The 21580-nt window shown below is 35.9% G+C and overlaps 1 protein-coding gene across 1 annotated transcript in view; it reads left to right on the forward strand.

Moving 5' to 3' along the window:
• The window catches only part of LOC148949350 (uncharacterized), a 177224-nt gene that overhangs the window by 146139 nt on the left and 9505 nt on the right, over window positions 1-21580 (forward strand). Inside the window, exon 6 of the mRNA XM_089092679.1 lies at window positions 15731-15910. Within this exon, the coding sequence (XP_088948805.1) occupies window positions 15731-15910 (180 nt within the window). The remainder of the gene's footprint in view (window positions 1-15730; window positions 15911-21580) is intronic.

Raw genomic sequence — 21580 nt, forward strand, 5'->3', positions numbered from 1 at the left:
GCTTCTGAATATAATTCAACACCTCAAAAATTCACTCGAATATATCCCTTACCTTAGACCTTAGATCCGCCTGTGCCTCCAGAGGTGTCCAGGGCATCAAGAAGGAGCCGCCAATCTTACCGCAGGTTTGCTGCTGCCAATATGTCCTCCCACTGAGGTTGGATTAATGCGTGCAGGTTACGGAAATCTGTTTGGCACGTTTGACGCAGTGTCTTTCTGGGTCTGCCACTGTGACGTGGACCCGGTGGCTGCCAATTGAGCGCTGCATTTGGTAGTCGAGGATTGTCCATACGTAGTACGTGGCCAAGGTATCTCCATCGGCGAACTCTTATGATGTATGTCACAAGAGGCTGGCCCGTCTTGTCGCGGATGGATTGGTTTCTATTCTCTGCTGCCAACGGATATTGAGAATTGTTCTAAGACTTGTGTTTTCGAAAGCAAGTATTCTTCTCTCTTGTTCCTGGTTCAGGTGCTAGGTTTCGGCTGCGTAAAGCAGCACTGGCATAACATTGCTATTGAAGAGTCGTAGCTTTAGCCGTATAGAGAAGCTTTGGGACCACAAAAATTTCCGTAATCTATTGAAGACCCCATTGGCTTGGCCAGTTCTTGTGAGCACTTCTTTTGTGGTCGATCCGGTGCTTTCTATTATGCTTCCCAAGTAGTTGAAATGGACGACTTGCTCTGTGTTGGTCTCCGCAAGTAATGCTCAGGGGTGAGTCTGTGGTAGCTATAGGTAGAATATATCCAATGTGCATAAATTCATACATATAGCACATGGCAATCAGTACCATAATACACGTTAATAAGCTGATAACGACACCACAAAATCTTCCAGCAAGAAATATACACGTACAAATGATGGCCTTAGAGCCTTCATATACAAAAGCCGAATTCTATTGCTGCCAACAGCAGCCAGCAAATCAAGTAAAGAGAGGTGCCATTTGTCAAGGCTCAATCTGTCATTGGCAAGGGTCAATAAGTGATCCATATTCTAGATTACTATTTTAATAATCAATTTAGATTATCAAAGAGTTCGTTGTAACGAACTGTAGTAAGGGGCGACACGGCTCAGTAGTAATCGAATCTCTAAAACACGGAATTTTTATATCTATAGATACATAAAAAAAAACAGCTTATTATGCTGATTCCAAATATATAAGATTCAGTATTAGTGTTACCCATAAAAAGTTACGAGCCTGAGACAATTTGCCTTATTTTGGAAAAAGAAGGATACACCCCCTAAAAGTCAAGGAATGTTAACGAAAATCACACCACAAGATTCAGCGTATTAGAGAATCCCTACTGTAGAGGTATCAAGCTCCTGGTTACAAAAACGTGGGATTTTGCCCGAAGAAAGATCACAGATGTGTGTTTATTTATTTATCTTTTTGTGTGTGTGTCTGTCTGTGTTCTTCCTAGGGGTGATTGTATCGAACCAATGGTCCTAGAAGATCAGCAGAGGGCTCATTTGAACGGAAATTAGAAGTTCTAGTACCCTTTTTAAGTGACCAAAAGATTGTAGGGTAGCTAGCCCCCCTCTCCTCGGAGCCCCCTCCCCCAAAGTCGTCCGATTAAAATTTTGAGACAGCCATTTTTCCGCATAGTTCAAACGTCTAATAACCATGCTTTTAATGATGGTATTAGACCCCGGCGCCTGGCCGATAAGAGAAGGCCGGCGGTGGCGGGGCCAAAAATAGCAGCGGTGGCGCGCTGCCGGCACGTCGGCAATGTTTTTTCACGCTGCCGCCGATGAGATGTTGGCGGCGCGCCGCCGGCGCGATTCATGTTGACCGCAAACATTAATGTTTTAATCAGTCTTTCTCAAATCCCAACTTGAATTTACAACAGATTCGTCGGGCCTATTCATGAGTTTAAAACTTCCCAAGTTTCTGGCTGGACGCTAATCTTCTTCGTTATTCATCAAGAGAAGTAGAAATCTGGTAGGAACAAAATGGCTGTGGCGGTTCAGAACCCTTGCATAATAGTTGAAATAATAGATAATAGATTGGCCATGGCATTCAATAAGATCCAAGGAATCTAATTAAAAGGGAGCACACACAAAGGCCAAATTAGGCCAATAGCCTATGAGAAATCCAAAAATACCCTAGACAAGGAAAAGGTCCCAATGGAGGGCCCTGGGTCTATCAAAATATTTCTATAATTTCCCAGGGAATTTGATATCATTTTCTTCCCTCTCCGCTTTTAATGAAAAAAAAAACAATTACCTTTTGGCATTCCTGCTTTCAATTAAAAAATTGAGGTATTATCATTTAAAAATGATAGCCCCCTGTCCCCCCCCCCGATAGGCAATAGCAAATATTTTTTTTTTATAAATCATATTTTTGGGGTCACTTCCGTTTCAATCTACCGTTCCCCAAATTTGTACATAGTCTATAGCTAAATTTTGTCTCAATAGAAGGTTTTTTTTTGGGGGGTGGGAGGGGATAAAGAATTTTCAGAAAGACTATTTTATTTTCTTTAATCTATCAGGTGTTCAATGATTGTGTATTAAACATTAAGAAAAGGTATTTAAAAATAGCAAAAGATAACAAAATTCTATAAACTTACTATTCAGCTGTCGCAAAAATCTGTTGACTATCAATTTCAAAATTCAACTGAACCTGTACAGTGTATGCGTTCCGTTCAACTTAAAAATAAAATTCTTGACTACGAATGATGTAAGAATCTTATATCAATTGGGAAACTGTTTTCGAAATGGTTTAATCTCATCAAACAGTTAGTAACTAAGAAGTAAGGAGCGACCCAGCTCAACAGTAACCGGAACTCTAAAAAACGGTTACCAATTTTGATACTAGTAGATACATCAAAAGAATCGGATTTTTATGGTGATTTGAAATTTATAATATAATATCAAATATATGTATATATATATATATATATATATATATATATATATATATATATATATATATATATATATATATATATATATATATATATATATATATATAATTTCATCAAGTTTAATGTTACCCATCAAAAGTTACGAGGCTGAGAATATTTGCCTTATTTTCGAAAAAGGAGGAAAACACCCTCTAAAAGTCATAGAATCTTAACGAAAATCACGCCATCAGATTCAGCGTATCAGATAACTCTACTGTAGAGAATTAAAGCTACTATATGCAAAAAATTTGGAATTTTTTGTTCTTCCCAGGGGTGATCTTGTCGACCCAGTTTCCTAAAATATCGTGAAAGGGCTAATTCGAACGGAAATTAAAAGTTCTAGTGCCCTTTTTAAGTATCCAAAAAAATTGAAGGACAACTAGGCCCCCTACCACGCTCATTTTCCCCAAAGTTACCGGATCAAAATTTTGAGATAGCCATTTTGTTTAGCATAGTCGAAAAACCTAATAACTATATCTTTAGGTGTAACATGACCCGCCCCAGTCCCCGGGGGAAGGGCTGCAAGTTGTGAGCCTTGCCCATTTTTTACATATAGTATTTTTTTTTGGGAGGCATATAGCCATTTTTTTTGGGGGGGGGGGTTGCTTGGGGTGGATTTCTATGGGGAGAATCTTCCTTTGGGAGGGAAATTTCTTATGTGCGAATTTGTTAGTTGTCTTACATTCTCTTTGCCAAATCTTTTATGCTGAGATTTTCCGGGGGAATTATCCGGGGGCTTTTTTCCGCGCGTTTTTGTTTTCTGGGAAATTATTTCCATAGAGGGGGGGCATTTCTTGAGTGATCGAGAAACTGATTAGAGAATAAAATCTTATATACAGAGAGGTTGGATTCTTAGCGAGGAGGAAACTTGATGGGGGGTGCACTTTAGCTGAAAGAAATTTCCACAGAAGAATTCTCCGTGAGGGGGAGGGCATGGGCGAATCTCCAGCAATTTTATTGGGGGGGGAGGGCAAAAGGGGGACATATCTGGATAGTCAAAGGGCATGGGATGTATAATATTTCTTTCTCCACATTATTGGGGGGCAACTGCCCCACCTTGCTACCCCCAAACGACACCCCTGGGGGAGGGGTATATTTCATAGAGGGTGAGCCAGATTTACCGGCATTATTTGAAAAACAAACAGAAATTATGCCATATAGGCTATGAAGGGTTGCCCCCTCCTCAATACCTTATTCTTTACGCTAAAGTTTGACTGTTTACTAAAATTGAAACACAAAGGCTGTTTAATTAGAATAGGAAGTGTTTTTAAAAGTGCTAACAGCTTTAGCACAAAGAGCAAGGTATTGAGGAGGGGGCGACCCTTCATATCCGGATTAAATCTGCCAAAAGTTTTCATGTACGGTGAAAAATCGAACCTGCATTAGTTGAAAAACGTTCAGAAATTTAAAAAAAGATTTTTTTTTAACTGAATGTAAGGAGCGACATTAAAACTCAAAACGAACAGCAATTATTCTGTATATGAAAAAAGCTATCCCCTCCATAGCTCCTCGCTCTTTACGAAGTGTCCGGGTATGGAAAAGAAGAAGAAAAAAGAAGAATAAATAACACATTTTGCCCACATCGTTCTTTATTTAGGCAGCGCTATAGCGATGCCTATGATTTCACAAAAACTATACTTTTGTCAACATATGAAGAACTGTGTATATTGCAATCGTATCTGTCTGGTTTATATGCAAAGTAACATAAGAGACGAAAATTAGCGAATAAGAGAGTAGTGAAGAATTATGGTATACAAAGCAATATTTGACAGGGATAGTCACTAGTGATAAATCACTAGGGGAGGCACCGTGATTGGGTGATTTTCGGGGATTCGGGTAACCGATTTTTTTTTCGGGGTGACACATAGATTTTCGTGGAAATCCCCGAAAATTCGGGGATAGTGCAAGCCCTGCTTGATTTCTAATCAGGAAAATCGAAATGCTTAACCACATGAAAAAAGAAAAGCTCCGACTTTGCGGTTGACGCAATGAAGAATTGCCGCAAAATTAATTCAAAGACAGCCAAACGGTGCCGCCTCTACAGTCGGCCCGCGTGCGGTGCGCTGGTGGCGTTGCGACACTTTGGCAGTGGCCAACCGGGCCTCTTGTTGGCGGCGTTCGGTCGATGCGCCGGCGTGGCGCCAGGGTCTAGGTAGGACCCCCCGTAGTCCCAAGGGAAAGAGCTTTAAGCTATGCAATTATGGTGACAAAAGGGGAATCGTATCGAGGCACATAGGAAATCCGGAAATTGAAGAACAAAAAGTTAGTTTGCATTATCAACATATTGGAAAATACTTATATTTATTACTTCTTGATGGATTAATTATGCCAGACAGCCTTCAAAAATCGGCTACACCATTTCGTGCCTCACGGATTTCCCGTCATTATTTGAAAAACGATCAGAAATTAAATAAAAGGGGCTGGTAGGCTGAAAGGGTATATGGAAGGGGCTGCTCCCTCCTCACTACCTCTCTCTTTACGCTAAAATTATTTATTACTTTAAAAAGTAGAGTTGTGACAAAGAGTCGAACTTTAGCGTAAAGAAAAAGGTGTTGAGAGGTTGAGGTAGCCCTTTTCATATACCGAATACTTTATATTCGTTTTAAGTTTTAGTGTCGCTAATTACTTTCAGTTGAAGTTGTTTTTTTTTCATTTAATTACTGAATGGACTAATCATTAGCAAAAGGCTAAAAAAAAGTAACTGGGCGAAGTCCAACGAGGAGATATGCTTTCGGCTCTTGTACATCTAAACAACCCGAGGATTTGAAAAAATACGTTTATTTAAATAATGCCCTAGCAGATGGTGCATCCAAAACAAGTGTACCACCTTCCCCCCTCATGCCTTTTATAGCTTGGCCACTGATTTAAAGTAAAAAAAAAAAAAACGCAAAACTAAAGCAGCAAAAACAACAAACAAACCTAAAAATAAATAAATCAAAATAAGTCATACAAAAGTTATTGGAATTTAATGACATATAGATTACGCAAGTAGACTGTCTAAAAAATAATAAAATAAACTTTACAAAATGAATGATAAAAATCAAGAAAAAGCAAGGAAGGGACTTTTCAAATGATGTAGGGGAAAACAGTACTTCTTTTGTGGAAAATTTTGCTTCGTGAAAATGAGAATTTTTTTCAGTTATATTGCACATAAGAAATGACAACAAAGGAAACTTGCTGTTATTCAAGCCTGCCTTGATGTTTCTTCGTAAGTATCAATACCTTGGGATTTCTTATGGTTTAATTTAGAGGATATTTGCTCACACATTGAAACTTCTTAATTAATCATTCAGTTCGCTTAACTCAATTTCTGATATTAAGTTCTGAAACTTGATAGCTAATGCCACTATTGTTGAAGGTGACTAATTAGCGTCCCTGGCTACTGTTGGGTTCATCACGTCTAATTCTGCCATCACGCTGTCCTTATTCAATGAAAAATTTTTCTTGATTTCAAAAGATAGCTCCACTAGGACTTATAATAATCCTTTAACACTCTAACTGCATGACTTGCACTGCGTACGGATAAATGGCAGGCGCATTCCGTTACAAAAACTGAGTAAATGTCATCTTTAAGTAGTTTTTTAATCCACTTTCCACGCCCATCATTCTGGGACAATTATCACTTCCTAAGCCATATGATAATTTACGTGAGAATCCTTTTCTTCTCGAATAAATCTTTAAATTCTGCAAGTAGCCCAAGAGTAGTTCAAATTTCGATGGAAATCTTGTCCAACAATGTGACAGCAACATCTTCTTTAACCTAAAAGAATACTGAAGAAGCAAACAACCACTTTAGAGATTAAAAAAGTAATTCGCAAGACTCCAATCTCAGCATTGAACCACCTAGATTTTAGTAAAATTTTAAGGAGCGGTAGCCCTGCTTGCAACTCAATGCTGGAACTGAAATGTTTGGTGGCAGGATAAAACTAAGGTTTGAAAATGATTTTCTTTTTTAAAACGTAATGCTTACTAAACTGAAAGTCTATGAAAATTAAAACTAGTTAAAGAATTTCTGTCTATCAGCTTGCTGTTTCTTTGTTTTCTAACATTGCCAAGATACAGCAATCTCGTAGACGCGAATATTGACGAAAATTAACCTCGCTTCCACGCCTGCAATCATTTCACCTCAGATTGGCGTTAGTCATGTTGTCTAGACTGCGAGTCTGCCGGGCATTCAAGATCGTTATTCATTTCGTGAGGTTTTGATTTAGTATACGAAGAACATGGTCCGATTCATTGGTTTTTGAAATCCATGAAGGTTCATAGTGGCTATGTGTATTTATTTAATAATTTAAATAATTAAATTAATAATTAAAAACACACACACACACACAAAAAAAAAACTCTAGCCAGTAACTATGTGTTTTTGCTACTTAAGATAATTCTAGACCTATTTGTTTGAAATCTAATAAATTTTAAACGCTTTGGTTGGGAATAACCTAATATTTTCGTTGCCAAATTCAGTGGTTAAATGAAATTGGTTGTTAAAGTTGTTTTTGAATGCCATTTTATTGCCTGGGTCAGGAGATTCCCCTGGGTTGATCACCTTTAGGTCTGTCAGGTCAAAAACATGTTTTTTATGGAATATATCACCCCTTAAAGTTTATTTAAATACCTTAGTTTTTGCGCATCCTTTTGCTAAAAATAAAAGCTTTCTAAGTGTCTATTACTTGCATCTTTAGTGTTTGTAAACCTTAACCTCGAGCCAAAAAAAAATACAAATGAATGTGCATTGTCAGTTTAATATACATTTAGGCTACTGATATTTAGTAATCAAAATGTTAAAACTATTTAATTTGTTAAAGTTTTAAAAGTAAAAACATTTATTTTTTTTCAGTAAAGTGTAAATTTTGTTCTGGCTTTGGGAAGGCATAGGGGTTTTGCGCCCAACCTATGTTAATTTCTGCTCGTTTTGAGTTTGACTCGGTTATTTATTGTAATTTCTGTTAGTTTTGGGTTTCATTTATTTATCGATGCTGATGTGTGGTAGTTTCGAGCTTGGTAGATTATTCGATTTTATTTTTGCTCATTTTTTTGTTTAATGGAGGTCTTCACTTTTCTTTGAAAAACTTATTTTGTGGAAAAAGCTTTTTTTTAATTAATTGGGAAAAAAGTTAATGAAAATGGCACCAAAACACCCCTTTTTCATACCACATGGCACTTTTTTATGTTGCTGTAAGAATGGGTACATGAACATAAACTGGCAAAAGCATTATCTTTCAAGTGAACCGCTAACCACCAACCTACAACCATGCAATAGGTTGCTAATGGTGGTAAAAGAAAGAAAAGAAATTGCCAGTTTTCGTTCTGTATGGTACTTTTTTCTTTGTGCTTTTATATGAAGCACAAAGACAAGAAAATTATCCTTCAAAAGAGCCTTTAATCGCCACCCCACAGCTTTCTAGTTGGCAACTAGTGCAGAAAAAAAAGTCATCGATGCTATCTTGCTAAAATATTACTTTCTTTGAATTTCAAGAGAGAGGACTTTAAATACGGGCATTTTGACTATTACGATCCTGATAAGTAAACTTTTTTCGATAAGACGCCCGGGACTTTCAGGGTCCTTTTTGAAATCCTCTGAGATTTTTTTTTTTCTATATTTTATTAAGTAGGAATCAAATAGTCATTTTAAAATAGGTATCAATTAAAACATTTATGTCTGTAGATAGTTTTTTCTTCAAAACGTACTTCTTAACTTATTGATAAGCTGTGTTTCCATCTGGCGGTCCACGGACAAACTTGAAAGTAAACGAACAAGTAAAATCACATGTTTCTCAAAATTGTATTGGTATATTTACTTTCCAGTTTGTCCATAAACACTAAATTGAAACGCGGCTTTACATGACCTGTGGTGTCATCCATATTTTGTCGCTTTAAAATCTATGTTACAAAAGAGTTACCGCTGCAACTATCATGAATATTATCATCGTGCCAAGCCGATAAAAACAGACTAAAATAACGTTAAAATGTAAAAAAAATGTTTTTATAAAATTGGTATATGTAGAGCTTTCATAGTGGATAGTATTTATATATGTTCCAGCACATGTACTTTTGTCTGACCATTAGAAACTGGCAATGCATAGATATAATTAGTTTTGGGTATTTGTTATGATCAAATAAGGTATCCATTTTTCAATTTTTTATGTATCGTCAGATACTTAATGCTGGTACGCTATCATAATTACATATAATGTTTGTCAAGCTCTTTATGAAAATGATAAGAATCGTACACCTTAGATATGGGTAAGAAATACGTATACGCAACATGTTAATTGTCGAGTCATCTATATTTTGTCACTTTAAAATCTAAAGCCTGAAATACACGTCATTTGAGAGGATAGCATTCTAGTCGGAATGAAATTTATCGCTATAGCGATCGGGTAAGTGTTCTGCAATAGCCTAAAGAATAGTCAAATCAACAATTGCTAAAAAAAAAATAAAAACTCCAAAGCTGCCTTTTTAAGCGACTTGTTAAAAAAAATTTTGCTAGAAAAGAAGTTTTTCAAAGACAAGTAAAGAGCTGCATTAAACCATAGACAAGCGGAAATAAAGTGAAATAATAATTCAAAGTTCAAATGAACAGAAGTCACTATTAATGAATAAATGAGACCCGCAACGAACAGAAATCACAAATGAACAATCAAGTCAGACTTAAAATGAGCAGAAACGACCACAAATAAAAGCAGGAATAACGTCTCTTAAGCCTTGTAAAGGCCAGAGTGCCATTTGTGCTTTAACAACAAGAATTTTTATTTCGAGCTGTGTGGCTTTTGTTTGTAGAACATCAACAACAACAACAGAAAGAAAATCACCATAATAACAAAATTTACTGAAAAGAACTAATTAGAAAAAATGACTGCTTAATGTCAAGATGATGAAAAAGAACGTAAAACAACATTATAATATAAAAATTAAAAATTACTTAGCATTAACGGCCATAATTAAGCGCTGACCGTACTGGTGGCTACGTCCGGGATATAGCAGGATTTATAACACTCAGAAAAGAATTATAACTTCTATTTTAAACAACCACAATAATTGTTACCGGCAATTTAATTTAATTGCAATCTTTTATCTAAGCTTAAATGACATTTCTTCTGAAATGACTGGCATATTAATTCATTTCAACATTACTTTTTGTCAAACATACATGACACAGCCCTATACAAGCTTGTGCTATTAGACTATTTATTAAACCTTTATAATTGCCTTAGTTTGATTTTCTTCGGTAGAAAAAAAATTATGGTCACTTATCTTGCCGATTTTGTTCTGCTTTTATGGCACCGCTTCGTGTCATTATAATTTGCTTTCCTAGAGACATTCAGTTTTTGTTTGATTGTTTATATGGTTGCTTGTTTCATTTTCAAATACTTTTAAGTTAAACGTATACAGTTCTCAAATAGTTCGTATAGGATGTCGTGGTGCACTGATCCCTGAGACACATGGGCAGGAAATGAAAGCCCTTTGGTCCTGAGTGGCCCCGAAATCTCATGGTATCATCCATAATCCCATTGATTTACTATCTAGTCTCCCTGTTGCTTGCTTGTTATTGAATTTTGACCCCACTGAAACAAATTGCTGCGTGCGCGCTAGCCCTGATAGTGACATCAGTGTGAAACATCAGTGTGAGAATCGCATGTATTATATTAGCAAAACATGGCTCCCTTCTAGCGTTATTGTGCCTAGTTATAAGTTTAATTTTGCATTTTGATAATTTTAAAGGAAGGCCAAGGTTGTTAGATCACGTTTACTGATGAAGGCTGACCTGTTGCCGAAACTCTTTCTTATTGACAATCAAGCTGAGGCCAGGCGAAAAGAAGGACGTCCTCGAATGGTCTGAGAAGAGTTGGTAGGAGGAGGGGGAGTTTGCCGAGGTACATTGACCTAGTGCTTTGAGTTGTCGTGCGTCGTCATCATACTTAAGATGAATTGTTAATAATAGTGATAATAGTACTCTTGCTTAATCATTCGAATAAAGAAAGACGAGCTGTTTTCTTCGAGTAGTTGCTCCTCCTTACGTCCTCTCAGTTATGTTGCGGAGCAACACTACAGTTATCGCACATGTTTTTATATTATCTAGTGATCAGTGGTCTGTAGCTCAGAAGTGGTAAAAGATGCAAACTCAAATTTTTTCTGAATATCAGAATTGTGAAACATTGCAGAAAAGTTCAGGCGCAGCTTGTAAAATTTCCAGTATTTTTCCGGTAAAAAAAAGTGGTAATTCCTCTTGTTGTATACCCTAGCTGGGGACAAAACTATTAGGACATATTTACGTATCAAATTTGTTTGATATCCTAGAGAAAACCTTTTTTATAGACAAGGGAGATTATTTTTCAGACGCGAATAGACAAATCTTGGTCTTCTAAGGTCTGAAGCCGATATCGGTTTTCCAAAAAAAAAGTTCCTTTAGTGACTTTTTCTATCTTAGAATTTTGATTTGAAAATTCGCTATATTTTATCTAAACTTAAGCTAAACTTCTTAGAAATCAAATACCTTTGAATACTGATATAATTTCATGTTATCAAACAGTTTGTGGTAACGAACTGTAAGTAGGGAGCGACCCGGCTCAGCAGTAACCGAAACTCTAAAAAATGGAATTTTGATACGAATAGATACATCAAAAGAAGAGGACTTTTATGCTGATTTTAAATATTTAAGTTTTATCAAGTTTAGTCCAACTCATCAAAACTTACGAGTTTTGATGGTCTTTGAACCTGAGAAAATTTGCCCAATTTTTGAAAAAAAGGAGAAAACACACCCTAAAAGTTATAGAATCATAATGAAAATCACACCGTCAGATTCAGTATATCAGAGAACCCTACTGCAGAGGTTTCAAGCTCCTATCTGCAAAAATGTGTAATTTTGTATTTTTTGTCAGAAAAAAGACACGGATTCGTGTTTTTTTTTTTTTCAGGGGTCATCGTATCGACCCAGTTGTCCTATAATTTCGTGAGAGGGCTCATTCGAACGAAAATTTCCAGTGCCCCTTTTAAGTGACCAAAAAATTGGAGGGCAACTAGGCCCCCTTCCACGCTCATTTTTTCCCAAAGTCCCTGGCTCGAAATTTGAGATACCCATTTTGTTCAGCATAGTCGAAACATCTAATAACTATGTCTTTGAGGACGACTTAATCCCCCACAGTCCCCAGGGGAAGGGCTGCAAGTTATGAACTTTGCCCATTGTTTATGTATAGTATTGGTAAGTATACAGACGTTTTCAGAGGGGGATTTTTCTGGGGGGGGGGGGGTGTCAGGGGGATTGGGTTACGTGAGAGGATCTTTCCGTGGAAGAATTTTTCACGGGGGAAGAGAATTTCCGTAAAGGGGATGCTGGGTTTCCCAGCATTATTTAAACACAATCAGAAATTAAATAAAAAATAGTTTTTTCAACTGAAAGTAAGGAGTAACATTAAAACTTAAATCGAACAGAAATTATTGCGTATATGAAGGGATTCGTCCCCTCCTCAATACCTTGCTCTTTACGCTAAAGTATATTTAATGATTTCAAAAGAGCTATTTATTCTAATTAAACGGCCATTGTGATTCAGAGGTCATTCTTAAAGAATTGGTACAAAATTTGAACTTTAGCGTAAAGAGCGAGGTATTGACGAGGGAACGAACCCCGCATATTATCTTCATGAGGAAATTTGTCCCCTTGTCAATACCTCGCTCTTTACAATAAAGTTCGAATTCTGTTAAATAATGGCCGATATAAGGAATAATTTGTTTGTGTTATTTTCCGGCCAATCTTAGCATTTAATTTTACCTTAAGAAGCTTCATAACTAGATTTTTATGTAATAATAAACCAAAGATATTGTGTAGGCTATCTTCGGCTTGTCGTTGTTATTAAATAAAAAAAAACAAGTTTTTTCCAACTGCAAATAAGGAATAATATTAAAACTTAAAACGAACATAAATTATTACGTATATCTTTTAAAGATCTTTTCTTTCATTCATTTCTTTGATTTGAGAATTGCTCAGCTTTTTACTTTCATTTTCATAAAGATAGTTTCGACCTCTTTGGCCGTTTTGTTACTATGCCTTACAAAATTAGCTTCGTAAATATTGCTAATTTAAGTTACGTGGGAGAATCTTTCCATGGAGATAATTTCTCTTGGGGGAAGGGAACATGGAGGGATTTAATTTTCCATGGAGGGATTTCTATGCATTATTTAAAAATGGTTAGTAATTAAATGAAAACAATTTTTTTCAACTGAAAGTGAGACGAAACATTAAAACTTAACAGGAATAGAAAATATTACGTATATAAAATGCCTAACTTAGGTTATTGTAAGGTTATTATTAATTAAAAAAAAAGTAAAATTAATATGCAAATTTCGTTTTAATTATTCATGTACTGTGAGCCAAATTCAAAACCTGCATTAATTCAAAAACGTTCAGAAATTAAATAAAAAATAAATTTTTGTAACTGAAGTAACTGAAAGTAAGGAGCGACATTAAAACTTAAAACGAACAGAAATTATTCCGTATATGAAAGGTGCTGTTCCCTGCTCAACGCCCCGCTCTTTGCGTTAAAGTTTTGTATTGTTTTATAAAGCAGAGTTGTGAAAAAGAGTCAAACTTTGGCGTAAAAAGCGGCGCGTTGAGCAGGAAACAGCCCCTTTCATTTACGGAATAATTTCTGTTTTAAGTTTTTGTCGCTCCTTACTGTCAGTTAAAAAAACTTGTTTTTTTTATTTAATCTCTTGGAAAACCTAAACGAAAATTTCCGTATATCTCACACATATTTGAGATCAGGGTTTGATTTTCATTAAGATTCTATCACTTTTAGGGGGTGTTTCCCCCTTTTTTTGAAAATAAGGCAATTTTTTTTTAGACTCTTGACTTTTGATGGATAAGACTAAGCTTGATGAAACTTGTATATTTGGAACCAGCATAAATATCCGCTTCTTTTGATGTATCTACTGGTATCAAAACTCCGTTATTTAAAGTTTCGGTTACTATTGAAACGGGTCGCTCCTTACTTACAGTTCGTTACCACGAACTGTTTGATTTGGGATTTTGACTTTATTTTTGACGTTTAATGTCATGAAAAGTAAGCAAGAAGACATGTACTCTTGAACTATACACTGAGAAGTAGTTTCTAAAGTTGTCATAGCGTATCGATTTCCTTGACATCCTTGAGGAAACTTTTTTTTAGACAAGATCGATTTTTTTTCAACGCGGAAAGACCGATGTTAATCTTCTAAGAACTGGAGCATACAGGGATTTTCGAGAAACTAATTTCCTTCTGTATCTTATTCTATTTTGAAGTTTTTATTTTGAAGATTCTCTAAATTTTGTCTAGGTAAAATGCCCTACCTTCAAAGCTTGAAGTTTTATAAACCAAATAAATTTAATGCTGATGAACTTCATGTTGTCTCTTCGACAATCTAAACGAAATTACAAGATGCTCATAAACTTTGGAAAATAATACAAGAAATCCTTATTTCGAAATAGAAGTTCTGATTTGTTTTATTGTTATACATTTTTTTATTGTTATATTTTAATTCTATGAGATTTCTCTTCTGCATCCAAAAGTGAACTGAACACTAAGAAATAATTTATGAAGTTGCATTGTGCGTCTATATTTTTGACATCTGAAGATGTAAATTTTTTTCTAGAAAAGGTAGAATTTTTTCCCAGCACGAATAGACAGATCTTGATCTTCTAAAAATAGGAGCTTAGATTGGTTTTCCAGAAATAAAATTACTTTTGTGACTTTTTCTATTTTGAAGTTATGGTTTTGCGAATTCCATATTTTTTATGTAAGTAAAATACCCTAGCTTCGAAGTTTAACTTTTTAGGAATCAAATAACTGTGAGTACTGGTAGAACTACAAAAATATTATCTCTTTGGCAACCTAGGTAAAATTTCCTTTTCTCTCATAAATTCTTGGAAAAAATAACGGAAATTCTGATTTCGAAACAGAAGTTACGATTTTTTTGTATTTATTCTAGAATTTTCTGTTTCGACGTTTGACGAATCTTTACTAACCGCAGAAAATACTAGATGGTCTTAATTCAGGAAAAAACAAAAACAATCCAGTTACAGAGTTAGGCGATTATTCGTGCACACAGAATTTATTTCAGAAGTCCTCTAGTTACCTGTACATGCTGACTTTACAAATAATAACTTATAATAATAATAATAACGCATCCGCAAACTTGATACAGGAGCGTACACATTGTTTAGCCGTGAGATGTAGTTGGCTGTGTTGCTCTGCGACTTTGACCCATGGATCATAGTTGCTGGAACCCTCCACGGGGTCTTGGCACTGAAGGTCTATTTGAACACTACATCCTAAGGGCTTCCGCTTGATTTCTTCTTATTTGCAGTAAAACTTCCGTTGTGATAAGTGATAACTCTTATGATCTTTTGAATAGACTGCAAGCTGCAAGTTCCACCGGATGTTATTGGATTTAAATAAGAATTTTAATTATCTGCAGAATCCAGAATTTGGTAATATAGATGTCTTTTTTTCCGCTGCTAGAAACTGGAAAACCACTTTTTATACAATAAGGGCAAGGCCGTACCCAGGATTTTTTTTTAGGGGGTTTTACTCAAAGATTTTTTCGGGGGGGGGGGGGTACACACAAAAAACTAAAAAAGCGCATATAAAATTTGTTTATATCCATTTTTGTTACGTTTTACGAGTCAATTTTTTTGGGGGTGGGGGGAGGGTTCAAACCCCTAGCCCCCCCCCCTTCCAGGTACGGCCTTGAATAAGGGAGAGTATGGAACAGATTTTGAAGGTGTCTTATTTCTGGTTTATACTTTAAAACTGATTTTATCATGACAGATATAATTTTTTTTTTTTTTAAGGTCAACGGGAGTTCTTGCTTATGTTCTATTAACCGGTTTTACACCGTTTGGCGGTGACACTGATCAGGAAACATTTTGTAACATTAGTAAATGTCAAGTCGACTTCCCAAATGAGCTTTTCGAAGATGTATCGGAAACTGCCAAGGAATTTATCAAACGACTGCTTCTTCGAACTCAGACGTAAGTTCATTTACTGTTTCAATTAGCCATATTATTTTAATGAAGCTAAAATACTTCATTAGCTGAGCTAGAACAAAAACGATGTTGCCAAGACGTTAGATGGCAACTAATTCTGGCCATTAATAATTCAAAACGATCAAAAATTGTTCATTTTTAAAGGGTTATGGTCATCACTGAATCTATTTTTAATAGGGAGCAACAGGGAGTCACGATTTCGTGGTTTCAGGGGGGATGCAGAGATTGACTGAAATTTTGGATTAAAGGAATTTTCTGTCCTGTAGGCTACCATGAAAAAACTCTCGACTCTTGCTGAGACTCAGTTTCAATTTCTTATCGATAAGAAAGACCTATATATAGAAAAGTGCCAGAAATGTAAAGTGTTTCAGAAATTAAAGACAAATTTTTTTATATTTGAAAGTGGATACAGATTTATCTAGAAAGAAGGAGTTAGCGATAAAAAGAATTAAAAATAATAAAGCTTCGGGAGCTGAAGCTATGGCTAATGAGATTTTTTGGTTCTTCCGCATTATATGGGCCTCTCTAAAGAAGTCCAACAAGAGATGCTACAGTCAAACGGCAGAGACTCACTTAAAAACCCGTTTTTACAAGATGATTCAAGACACCGCTGAGAGAAATACTTTGTCTAGCGTGGTTTTAAGATATTTAAAATGCTGTTTTTTGGAGTTTAGATGGGGAAAAAGGTACCTAGATTAGGTTAGGTTACGTATTTAATATATGTAAAGCTTTGCCAACCACCCCCCCCCCCTAATGTGCAAATATATAGCCCAAATTAGTTTCTAAACTATTATATAGTCATCCTATTCTATTTTATTTCATTAGCATTAACCAAACTTGACTTTTTAGAAAGGCCCATATAATGCGAAAGTACCGATTTTTTTTATACAGTGGCTGCGATGTTAGAGATAAGATGCTGAAAATTATGAATACGGTTTTTGAAAAAGGGCACCGAATGATTTTAGGAAAATTTTAATTAAACCCCTTAACACGAAACATGATAGCAGTGAGTGTAGTAATTATAGATAACTTGGTTTTTGTAGGAAGAATATGACCCTGCGTGATGATGCTTATTAGACTAAGAATAAGACTGTGACTACTTGCGACTGCAACTACTTGTGACTTTGACTGCGATTACTTGTGATTGTGACTACTTGTGGCTGTGGCTGCAAATTAGTGACTATGACTCCGACTACATGCAACTCTTGAACTAAATAAAAAGAGTAAGTGCATCGAGGTTGTCAAAATAGTGTAGATGCAATAACTCAGGAACAGAATAGGGTATTAGATTGAAATTTTCAGGGAAAATTGACGGGGGGTAGAGAACTAAATTAAGACATTATGTGCATCACTGTTGCCAAAGGACGTCTGTGCAATACCCCAGGAACATCTAAGGGTATTACATTGGAACTTTCGGGGCTTGTTGTTGGGGGCGTTGAACCAAACCAAAAGACACTATTCATACATCCTTGTCAAAAGGGTGTATCTATGATAATTAAGGAACGGCATTGTTTATTAATTTGAAATTTTTACTGCTTATTAGGGGGTGTTGAACTAAATCAAAAGAAACTGTGTATTCTGTGTATCCAGGTTGTCGAAAGGGTGTGTCTGCAACATATTAGGAATCGCTAACGATAATGAGCATATCAGAGAACCTTATTGTAGAGGTTTCAACCTCATATCTGCAAAAATGTGAAATTTTCTATTTTGTGCCAGAAGAAAGATCACCAATGCGTGTTTATTTGTTTTTTGTTCTTTTCTCTGTCTCTTTTTGTTTGTTTTCCCCAGGGGCGATCGTATCGACCCAGTGGTCCTAGAATATTGCGAGAGGGCTCAATAAAATAGATATTAAAAGTTCTAGTGCCCGTTTAAGTGAACAAAAAGATTCGAGGGAAACTAGGCCCCCTCCCCGCCTCGTTTTCCCCAAAATCGTCCAATCAAAATTTTGAGATAGTTATTTTGTTCATCGTAGTTGAAAGGCCCAATAACTATGCCTTTGGATATAACCTGGCCCCCCCCCCCCCCAGGCCCCAGGGGAAAAGTCCTTAAGTTATCAAATTCGTCCATTGTTTCCGCATAGTATTTGTTATTGGGAAGTATGCATACATTTTTGGGTTGAGGGGTTTCCACGGGGGAAGATTCGAGCGCAACTAGGCCCCCTCCCCCGCCCATTTCTTTCCCAAAATCGTCCGATCAAAATTTTGAGATAGCAATCTTGTTCATCATAGTTGAAAGGCCCAATAACTATGTCTTTGGATGCAACATGACCCCCTCCCCCCAGGCCCCAGAGGAAAGGTCCTTTAATTACAAAATTCCGTTATTGTTTACGCAAAGTTTTGTTATTGGGAAGTATGCATACATTTTTCGGTGGGGGAGGGGTCCACGGGGAAATTTTCCATGGAGAGTGAAGTTTCCAGGGCGGTGAACATTCCAGGGGAAATTTTACAATGGGGGAATTTGCCATAATTCCTATACACATTTTTTTATGTCTTGCTTTCTCTTTTCCGTCTCAATTTTACGCGCGGAGATGTTAAGAGTAATTGTCCTGAGTAAATTTTCACTTGGATTGAATTGCCTAGAGGATAATTCCATGGGGAAGGGTATTTCTCCATGGAGGCGCAGCCAGATTTCCTGGCATTACTTAGAAAAGATCAGAAATTAAATAAAAAAAACAGGTTCCTTTCTGAAAGTAAGGAGCAATATTAAAACTTAAAACGAACATAAATTACTACGTATATGAAGGGTGTTGCCCCCTCCTCAACACCTTGCTCTTTGCGCTAAAGTTTGAATTTTGTCCAAATTCTTTGAGAAAGACCCCTGAAACACAAGGGTCGTTTAGTTAGAACAATACGAAGCTTTTTTAAAGTACTAAAAAACTTCAGCGTAAATTGCGAGGTGTTGAAGAGGGGACAACCCCCTTCATATGCGTAGTAATTTCTGTCCGTTTTAAGTTTTAACGTTGCTCCTTACTTACAGTTCAAAAACTGTTTTTCTTTGATTTAATTTCAACTAATTTTAATGTCAATTAATTTTAATTCTAAAAAACTTTCTCCATGTACGAAAGAAGTTTTTCAAAGAGAAGTAAAGAGCTACATTAAACCTAAGACGAGCAGAAACAAGTTGAATATTAATTCATATGTAAAACTAACATAAATCACGATCAACAGATAGGTGAAACAAAAAAAAAGAACAAAAATTACTGTAAATAATGAAGTCAAACTTGGAACGAATAGAAACTACAACAAACAGGAGTATAGGGATAGCCCCCCCCCCTTTGCCTTCTACAGATTAAATTAAAAAAACGAGTTTTTTTAACTATAAAATAAAAGTTTAAAATAGGGATAAAATCCTTTTTAATAGACAGTGTACAGAAATTCACAAAAATACCAGATATTTCGGTCACATATACAGTGACCGTCATCAGTAGTAAAACTCCCTTTTTTCAACTGAAAGTAAGCAGCAGTATTAAAACTTAAAACGAACAGATATAATTACGTTTATGATGGGGTTTTCCCCCTCTTCAACACCTCACTCTTTTCGCTAAAGTTTTTTAGTACTTTTAAAAAAGCGTCTTTTTGTTCTAATTAAACGGCCTTTGTGTTTCAGGAGTCATTCTTAAAGAATTGGGACAAAATTCAAACTTTAGCGTAAAGACTGAGGTTTTGAGGAGGGGAAACCCCCTTCATATACGTATTAATATCTGTTCGCTTTAAGTTTTAATGTTGCTCCTTACTTTCAGTAAAAAGCAACAACAAGAAAAAATAAGTTTTTTTTTGTCTTTCAAACAAGAAAAAACTTGTTTTTTTAATTTAATTTCTGATCGTTTTTTAGATAATGCTAGGAAATCTGGCCCACTTCCACGGAGAAACCCCCTCCGTACAAAAATATCATCTAGACAGTTCAGTCCCGGTGAAAATTTAGCCGGACAATTACTCTTAACCACTCCGCGCGTAAAATTGACGCGAAAAAGAGAAAGCAAGACATAAAAAGAATTTTGTATAAGAATTTTGGCAAATTCCCGCAGTGTTTCCCCTGATAAGTTCACTCCCTGGAAACTTCCCTCCTTATGTAAAATTCCCCCGTGGAAAAACCCCAGCAGGAAATTTACACCCCCCACCCGAAAATGCACGCATGTGTCCCAATAACAAATACTATGCGTAAACAATGGGCATTTTTTTAAACTTAAATACCTTTCCCCTGGGGCTGTGGGGGATGGGGGCTCATGTTATACCCAAAGGCATAGTTATTGGGCCTTTCAATTATAATGAACAAAATGACTATCTAAAAATTTTGATCTAACGATTTTGGGAAAAAAGGGGTGGGGAGGGGGCCTAGTTTTCCTTCTTTTTTTGGTCACTTAAAAAGGGCACTAGAACCTTTTAATTTCAGTTCGAATTAGCCCTATCCTGATATTCTAAGACCACTGGGTCGATACGATCACCCCTGGAACAAAAAATAAATAAACACGCATCCGCGATCTTTCTTCTGGCAAAAAATACAAAATTCCACATTTTCGCATATAGGAACTTGAAATCAATACAGTTGGGTTCTATGATACGCTGAATCTGACGGTGTGGTTTTCGTTAAGATCACTTAACATTTAGGGGGTGTTTCTCCCTTTTTTCGAAAATCAAGAAAATTGTCTCAGGTTCGTAAGCTTTGATAGGTAAAACTAAACTTAATGAAATTTATATATTTGAAATCAGTATAAAAAGCCAATGCTTTTGATATGTCTATTGGTACCGAAATTCCGTTTTTTAGAGTTTCGGTTACTGTTGAGCCGGGTCGCTCCTTACTTACAGTTCGTTACCACGAACTGTTTGACCAGAACGTCATTTGGACTTAAAAAATGTTTTCAGCGAAGCGCAAATGTGTGTTGTGCGCTGTGATATTTAGCAGGCATAGGGGGCATTAGCCCCGCTCTGATTTGCCCTAGTTTCTGTTGTTTTAAGTTCGACTTGATTATTTATTTAATTTCTGTTCGTTTTGGGTTTCATTTATTTAATGATCGTGATTTACGTATGCTCGTTTCACACTTGAGTTACTAATTGACTTTATTTGGGATTTTTTTTTTAGATTTAATGTAGCTCTTTACTTTTCTTTGAAAATATTTGGGGGAATTTTTTTAATTCATTTTAAGAGAGAGACATATTAAATGTCAAAATAGTCTACAGTCAAAATCTTCTTTCTAGCCAAATGTTTGGAGATATTATTAGAAGCAAGTGAAGAGCAGAAAAAAAGAGTTGATTCCATCATTTCCGATTTTCATCTCTTTTGTTGGCAAAGTAAATAAAATTTGAGACGGAACTTAATGTTTATGGAAACTGGACAGTGTCTTCGCTTTAGTACTTACCGTACACGGTGTAGTGGTCCAGATTCATGAAGAAGCTCGGTCCAAAAAATATTAATAAAGTAGTAGCCCTATAGTTTCATTAGGTTTGACTATTTGAAAGTATGTTGATTAATTAAATATTTTAAATAGCAACGTTGAAACGATCACACTTTTACATATTTTTGAGTCAATTCTACTGGTTTAGTTTTTTCATATTTAAAAATGAATTTTGATGAAAAGGCAGAAGATATTCACGTTTTCAATAACACATTTCTAATACAAAAAAAAAACAAGAACAAAAAAAAAAACACGATAAATCCTAA

This window comes from Artemia sp. Qi Xiang Cuo, chromosome 8, assembly GCF_049724085.1.
Source record: "Artemia sp. Qi Xiang Cuo chromosome 8, ASM4972408v1, whole genome shotgun sequence".
NCBI lineage: Eukaryota > Metazoa > Arthropoda > Branchiopoda > Anostraca > Artemiidae > Artemia > Artemia sp. Qi Xiang Cuo.